Source organism: Oncorhynchus keta, chromosome 28, assembly GCF_023373465.1.
Source record: "Oncorhynchus keta strain PuntledgeMale-10-30-2019 chromosome 28, Oket_V2, whole genome shotgun sequence".
Classification (NCBI taxonomy): Eukaryota; Metazoa; Chordata; class Actinopteri; order Salmoniformes; family Salmonidae; genus Oncorhynchus; species Oncorhynchus keta.
This window is the reverse complement of record NC_068448.1, coordinates 49100283-49108502: the sequence shown is the minus strand read 5'-3', so window position 1 is coordinate 49108502 and position 8220 is coordinate 49100283. Positions and strand designations below refer to the sequence as shown.

At 45.7% G+C, this 8220-nt stretch overlaps 1 protein-coding gene across 1 annotated transcript in view; it reads right to left on the bottom strand.

The window, feature by feature from the left end:
- Positions 1-1062: 1062 nt before the first annotated feature.
- The window catches only part of LOC118361536 (ubiquitin-protein ligase E3C-like), a 42352-nt gene continuing 35194 nt past the window's right edge, over positions 1063-8220 (bottom strand). The window contains exons 23-24 of the mRNA XM_052483221.1: positions 4310-4440; positions 1063-2347 (exon numbers count right to left, since the gene is read on the bottom strand). Coding sequence (XP_052339181.1) covers positions 2177-2347; positions 4310-4440 — 302 coding nt within the window. The 3' untranslated portion in view covers positions 1063-2176. The remainder of the gene's footprint in view (positions 2348-4309; positions 4441-8220) is intronic.

Below are 8220 nucleotides of genomic sequence, written 5' to 3'. Positions count from 1 at the left end.
CCTGACCCAAATTGCGATTAACAATGGACCTTTTTGGATTGCGTAAACACTAATTGTGTGATGGCGGGAATGCAGGGTTATGTTTCAAATGAAACGACTAGCCTACAAGTGCGCTTGCTCTAGTTCCTCGAGGCACAGCTAGTAAAGAAAAGCACCTTATAGTTGGGAGACTTCTTTGATTCACAAAAGTGCATTGAAATTGCTTAGGTTAGAAACTGTGCACATTTCGGAGACCCCATTTAGTCCGCACTTAAACCCTTGTCGTTTATGTTAGACCTCTCCTACATTTTCCAGGAAGTGTTATGTTATTGAATGTATCCTGGGTATTTCCGGCGAAAAGTAGCGTAAATGCCAATCAAGTGCGTAATGTTTTGATTCGGTCTTGTCACGCGAACCGTTGTGTAGGCCTACTCACCTTTTTAGGCTAATAATTTCCCTATGATATCCAAACTGTTTACTTTCAATTGTTACCATGGTTATGCATATTATTTTCACACACCTGTAAGAAACGTTTCAATTTGGCTCTATCCAGATAGGTCAATTGCCTAAATAAATATCTCTGTAATTGATATGAAGTCATCTTTATAAGACCCAAACTGTTTTGAGTGCCCCCCTGGCCTGTTGGCTGCATGGGATTTGACTTCGGGAAGAGGCAGTGGTTGGCTATTCCAAGGGTGCATCCCACATAGTACTACCAGAGCTCTAGACGTCAAAAGTAGAGCACTATATAGGTAATAGGGTGCCATTTGGGACACAAGCTAGAGAGGGGATGGATGGAAATGGTCAAGGGATAAATTTAAAAAATCCCATCAGGACTCAGGCAGATTTATGACTAAGGCCCATAATCTTAGAATAGTTTCCGCTCTGTGTTTCTTAACTGGATGTTTATTTCATTATACTGTATGTCAGAGGGCAATAAAATGCTCAAGATTTCCCCACAAAGCACCTTGTTTTATGTCCAGGTCCTTCACTGTAAATTACGCACAAAGCAGCTTCTTGTTTTATGTCCAGGTTGTTCACTGTAAATAACCTGGCAACAAAAAATGGAGTTCCATGCAAAAAAAAAGAAGACATATTTAATCATATTCAGAGACAAATTTTTCCAGTCTGGTGATACATGTATAGTCAGGTTTCACTAGTCTTATCAACTTGACAGTGTCCACCCCAAATGGCACCTTATTCACTAATTAGTGAATAGGGTGCCATTTGGGCCTCATCCACAGCTGTTGCTCCATAGGTGGATAATCACTGCAGCCAGGGCACATACTGTAGAATAGATGGTTCACTTTAATGTGTGTGAGAACACGAGGCCTTCATTCAAAACACAAGAAAAGCAACCTGTACAAATACTGATTAAAGGAATCGTACAAGAGTGGTGTAAACACATATACATATTCACAAATATTCCATAATCAATAGTCCACTCTCTTAGCAATACTCTTCTCTTTGCCTTGAAAAACAACACAGCAGCCTGCCCAAAGCATTTGCATGTTTATGTTATGAAATTACTATTAATAATAATCATTACAGTAATCACAAAACTAAGTGAGTTTATATTACCTCTAGTAGAAAACGTGTCCCAAATGGCACCCAAGTCCCTTTATAGTTCACTACTTTTGGCCAGGGCCATAGGATGCCATTAGGGACAGGCCCCTAACAGACAAGCTGGCCCTCTCAAAGCCCTTGAGACAGAGGTGTAAGGAGTGCTGCAGTCCTGTGTGTCACCCCATTTCTGTCCTCTTATTGCCGGTTCCTCTCTCCTCCTCAGACAGCACGGTTCGATCTTTGGTGAACACGATTGTTATTGTCGTTTATTTCATAATGCACTCTGCTGAAGGGTCATGGACACACTCACAGTAGATCTTGTCTGTTTCTTTTGCACAAAGTCTTAAAAAAAACAGCCTCGAGATTCTATTGTTGCTGCTCTTTTGGGGATTTTGAATACACATGTAAGTTACTTTAAAACCAAAACTTTCTGCGCTCACCCCCCCCTCCATTCTTCCCTCGTCCCACTCTTGGGTGACAATCCCTTCACCCCCGTTTCTGTTCTACACACAGTCAAAGAGAGATATCAGTTCATCATGTTCGTTCTCTCACTCTCAATAGGAAGTCTTCTCTGGCCTGTCCATGTCAATCGAATCAGTGGTTGCAGGGAGTAAGACACAGACGTCCCCCCTCAGCTGAGCTCGAAGCCTGCGGAGGACTCAATGGCGTACAGAAGCTTGTTCCTCATCAGGTGCTGGTCGCAGAACTCGGGCAGCTTAAGCAGGTTCATGCAGGTGGAAGCTGTGGGCAGGCGCTCTAGGTCATTCCCCCCGTTATGGATGCAGAAAGCTGGGTACAGTTCCTGGAAATATGGGTGAGATGGGGAGGGAGAACTGTGTCAAACTAGAGGTTCATAGGGCAACGGAGGCCCTGTATACATTAAATTCATACAACTGCTGTACCACGCATTTGGCATAACACTAGTGATACAACAGTTTTTTTTCTGGCCAAAATAATTAATTACAAGCGACATCAGGATATAAATGTGATAAGCTGTGAAAAAAGCGTGGATATACAATTAAAATAGTCTTATGTTTGAAGGAGACCGAGTGTGACACTTGGATGCTGAGCAAGTGTAGCAAATGGTAATTTCATGTTTTCAGTCTGGCTCTTTATAAAATTACACTTTCTGGTGATGAGGCCAGGCCATCTCCACTCACATCATCCAGGCCAAGACACTGGCCGCATCCCAAATGGCACCCTATTCCCTATATAGTACACTACTTTTGACCAGAGTCCTATGGGTTTTCCTATGGTCCCTGGTCAAAAGTAGTGGACTATATAGGGAATAGGTGCCATTTGGAGCGCACACATTGAAAGTTTCCATTAGAATCCACAGGAATCATCCTTTCTGTTTCTAACGTCCAGCCGCTCTATAGCTATTTAAAGATTAGGAGCGTGGCGTGGGGTTCAGCGCCTGTACCAGCCTGGTTAAATGGTTCCTGGGGGGCTCGGCGGTAACGACGCCATTTTTCGGACAATTATCGTATTAAACTATCGTTGCTTATTGAGAAAGTGTCATTATGGAAGCGATCATTCTGGAAAAAGAGGCTATCCATCATCTTTTTAAATGGCTTCTCATGAAAGAGCTATTTCTCCACTAATGAATCTTTGGGACGTTTACGGCAGCTAATTAAGGCTGGGCTGGCACGGGCCCAGGGTTAGGGTCAGGGGCTGCACCCCACCCTACCAATCACCATCATCGTCCCCTCTCCGGGCCCAGAGAGGAGATCAGGAGGAGACCGGGAGTGGGGAAGAAACCGGGAAGGGCAAGGACATCCCATCCACACACTCCCCAATGTCAAATTCATTAAACAGGGGGGAGCTCTCCAGCCCTCCTTCCTAAGCCACCAAGGGAGATTTTGAGGAGTGTTCCCACCCGTACCCTCTTCTCTCTCCCCACTGTGCGAGTACTTAAGTATTCTTAACTAAAGACGGCAACAAACAGTAATAAAACCAATCATATGACAATTACAGCTGGTTATCCTAAGTAAGGTGTGTATATAAAAGTCCTAATAGATTTCAGCATTGCTCTCTTTTCCATTTCCAACCGTTTTAGTGTCCCTATAAATCAAGTCATTAGGAAAGTGAAACGGCTCTCGATTGGAGGAATCAGCAGCTGATGACACGATAATGGTAATTCCGATAAAAGCAATTCCACCATTTCAGCACAGGATTCAGCTCTTGGCTGAAGTCATTTTGGAAACAAACCGTTTTCAATGATGTTACAGCAATGTTTTGGTGCTAGTTTTTGGGGTCGGCTATTAAAAAATAGTATATTCATTCTGGGGTTATACCCTGTGCCCAACTAAAGAAAGAGGAAATCATTATCAATAATGTGAAACTAACTTCACTACTACTCACGAGCCAACAGTGCTAATAATCCAGAGATGGGCTGTAAAACCACAGTGCAGGATAAGATAAGCATGAACCAGGGAGCCTTAGGAGTCTTATCACTATGCCCAATTTGAAAATGTTAATCGGAGGGTGTCATCAGGACAGGTATTTTCATTACATGCCCATTAGAACAGCGAACACTCCATAGTGCTGGCCTTTCTCTGGGGTTTCGTCCCAAATGGCTCCCTAATAGTGCACTGCTTTTGGTCAATGTGTGCATTAGATAGGGATTAGGGTGCCATTTGGTACTCAGTGTTTGGTTAAACCCCTGATAGCACCGGCTACAATCAACAACACCAGATGGAGGGTAGAAAATAAAACGGGCGCAGGAACAAACTGACATAGTGAACTTTCGGTCAACCCTCACCTTGAAGCCCAGGAGAGGAGGCCGCGAGCAACTGGTGACAAACTTGAGCAGCTTGCGTTTCTCTTCATCGGTGAAGCTCTCTACCACCTCCCAGAAGATGGTAATGACAGGGTGGGTGGCAGTGTAACCACCTGGAGAAGAGGGACAGAGAAAGGACCATATTAAAAAAACACCTATAAATTAATCCACTGGCAGACAGAAGTAGTTGTCATGCCAGTCATAGCATCTCGACCACCACACATGCCATTGAACCACACATTCTTTAGAGAGCAACCGTATCCCACGACTAGGCCACCTGGCCCATGAACTTGACAGGAAAGCTTGACAGTTAGCTCTATGGAAATCCTCCTTTTTAAAATTTCACCTTGATTTAATCAGGTAGGCTTGTTGAGAACAAGTTCTCATTTACAACTGCGACTTGGCCAAGATAAAGCAAAGCAGTGCGACACAAACAACAACACAGAGTTACACATGGAATAAACAAACACAGTCAATAATACAATATAAAGTCTATATACAGTGTGTGTAAATGAGGTAGGATAAGGGAGGTAAGGCAATAAATAGGCCATAGTGGCGAAATAATTACAATATAGCAATTAAAAATACTGGAGTGATAGATGTGCAGAAGATCAATGTCCAAGTAGAGATACTGGGGTGCAAAGGAGAAAAATAAATAACAGTAAGGGGATAAGGTAGTTGGATAGGCTATTTACAGATGGGTTATGTACAGGTGCAGTGATCTGTGAGCTGCTCTGACAGCTGGTGCTTAAAGTTAGTGAGGGAGATATGGGTCTCCAGCTTCAGTGATTATTGCAGTTCGTTCCAGTCATTGGCAGCAAAGAACTGGAAGGAAAGGCGACCAAAGGAGGAATTGGCTTTGGTGGTGACCAGTGAAATATACCTTCTGGAGTGCGTGCTACGGGTGGGTGCTGCTATGGTTACCAGTGAGATGAGATAAGGTGGGACTTTACCTAGCAAAGACTTATAGATGACCTGGAGCCAGTGGGTTTGACGACAAATATGAAGCAAGGGCCAGCCAACGAGAGCATACAGGTCGCAGTGGTGGGTAGTATATGGGGCTTTGGTAACAAAATGGATGGTACTGTGATTATTCTGCAAATTGGATGCAGTCTGAGTGTTGGAGGCTATTTTGTAAATGACATCGCCAAAGTCAAGGATCGGCAGGATAGTCAGTTTTACTAGGGTATGTTTGGCAGCATGAGTGAAGGAGGCTTTGTTTGCGAAAGGCTTTGTTGCGAGCAGTTGGAGGCGAGCAGTTGGAGGCCACGGAAGGAGAGTTGTATGGCATTGAAGCTTGTCTGGAGGTTAGTTAACACCGTGTCCAAAGGAGGGCCAGAAGTATACAGAATGGTGTCGTCTGCGTAGAAATGGATCAGAGAATCAACAGCAGTAAGAGCGACATCATTGATGTATACAGAGAAGAGAGTCGGCCCAAGAATTGAACCCTGTGGCACCCCCATAGAGACTGCCAGAGGTCCGGGCAACAGGCACCCGACTTGACACAATGAACTCTATCTGAGATGTAGTTATTGAACCAGGTGAGGCAGTCATTTGAGAAACCAAGGCTGTTGAGTCTGCCGATAAGAATGTGGTGATTGACAAGAGTCGAATGCCTTGGCCATCAGAGACTGCAACGTTCTCTGCTTCACGGAAACATGGCTTATTGGGAAGACGCTATCTGATGCGGTGCAGCCAACGGGTTTCTCCACGCATTGCGCCGACAGAAACAAACATCTTTCTGGTAAGAAGAGTGGCGGGGGCGTATGCCTCATGACTAACGAGACATGGTGTGATGAAGGAAACATACAGGAACTCAAATCCTTCTGTTCACCTGATTTAGAATTCCTCACAATCAAATGTAGACCGCATTATCTTCCAAGAGAATACTCTTCGATTATAATCACAGCCGTATATATCCCCCCCAAGCAGACACATCGATGGCTCTGAACGAACTTTATTTAACTCTTTGCAAACTGGAAACCATTTATCCGGAGGCTGCATTCATTGTAGCTGGGGATTTTAACAAAGCTAATCTGAAAACAAGACTCCCTAAATTTTATCAGCATATCTATTGCGAAACCAGGGGTGGTAAAACATTGGATCATTGTTACTCTAACTTCCGCGACGCATATAAGGCCCTGCCCCGCCCCCCTTTCGGAAAAGCTGACCACCACTCCATTTTGTTGATCCCTGCCTACAGGCAGAAACTCAAACAAGAGGCTCCCACGCTGAGGTCTGTCCAACGCTGGTCAGACCAAGCTGACTCCACACTCCAAGACTGCTTCCATCACGTGGACTGGGACATGTTTCGTATTGCGTCAGATAAAAATATTGACGAATACGCTGATTCGGTGTGCGAGTTCATTAGAACGTGCGTCGAAGATGTCGTTCCCATAGCAACGATAAAAACATCCCTAACCAGAAACCGTGGATTGATGGCAGCATTCGCGTGAAACTGAAAGCGCGAACCACTGCTTTTAATCAGGGCAAGGTGTCTGGCAACATGACCGAATACAAACAGTGCAGCTATTCCCTCCGCAAGGCTATTAAACAAGCTAAGCGTCAGTACAGAGACAAAGTGGAATCTCAATTCAACGGCTCAGACACAAGAGGCATGTGGCAGGGTCTACAGTCAATCACGGACTACAAGAAGAAACCCAGCCCAGTCACGGACCAGGATGTCTTGCTCCCAGGCAGACTAAATAACTTTTTTGCCCGCTTTGAGGACAATACAGTGCCAATGACACGGCCTGCAACGAAAACATGCGGTCTCTCCTTCACTGCAGCCGAGGTGAGTAAGACATTTAAACGTGTTAACCCTCGCAAGGCTGCAGGCCCAGACGGCATCCCCAGCCGCGCCCTCAGAGCATGCGCAGACCAGCTGGCCGGTGTGTTTACGGACATATTCAATCAATCCCTATTACAGTCTGCTGTTCCCACATGCTTCAAGAGGGCCACTATTGTTCCTGTTCCCAAGAAAGCTAAGGTAACTGAGCTAAACGACTGCCGCCCCGTAACACTCACTTCCGTCATTATGAAGTGCTTTGAGAGACTAGTCAAGGACCATATCACCTCCACCCTACCTGATACCCTAGACCCACTCCAATTTGCTTACCGCCCAAATAGGTCCACAGACGATGCAATCTCAACCACACTGCACACTGCCCTAACCCACCTGGACAAGAGGAATACCTATGTGAGAATGCTGTTCATCGACTACAGCTCGGCATTCAACAACATAGTACCCTCCAAGCTCGTCGTCAAGCTCGAGACCCTGGGTCTCGACCCCGCCCTGTGCAACTGGGTACTGGACTTCCTGACGGGCCACCCCCAGGTGGTGAGGGTAGGCAACAACATCTCCTCCCCGCTGATCCTCAACACGGGGCCCCACAAGGGTGCGTTCTGAGCCCTCTCCTCTACTCCCTGTTCACCCACGACTGCGTGGCCACGCACGCCTCCAACTCAATCATCAAGTTTGCGGACGACACAACAGTGGTAGGCTTGATTACCAACAACGACGAGACGGTCTACAGGGAGGAGGTGAGGGCCCTCGGAGTGTGGTGCCAGGAAAATAACCTCACACTCAACGTCAATAAAACTAAGGAGATGATTGTGGACTTCAGGAAACAACAGAGGGAACACCCCCCTATCCACATCGATGGAACAGTAGTGGAGAGGGTAGCAAGTTTTAAGTTCCTCGGCATACACATCACAGACAAACTGAATTGGTCCACTCACACTGACAGCGTCGTGAAGAAGGCGCAGCAGCGCCTCTTCAACCTCAGGAGGCTGAAGAAATTTGGCTTGTCACCAAAAGCACTCACAAACTTCTACAGATGCACAATCGAGAGCATCCTGGCGGGCTGTATCACCGCCTGGTACGGCAACTG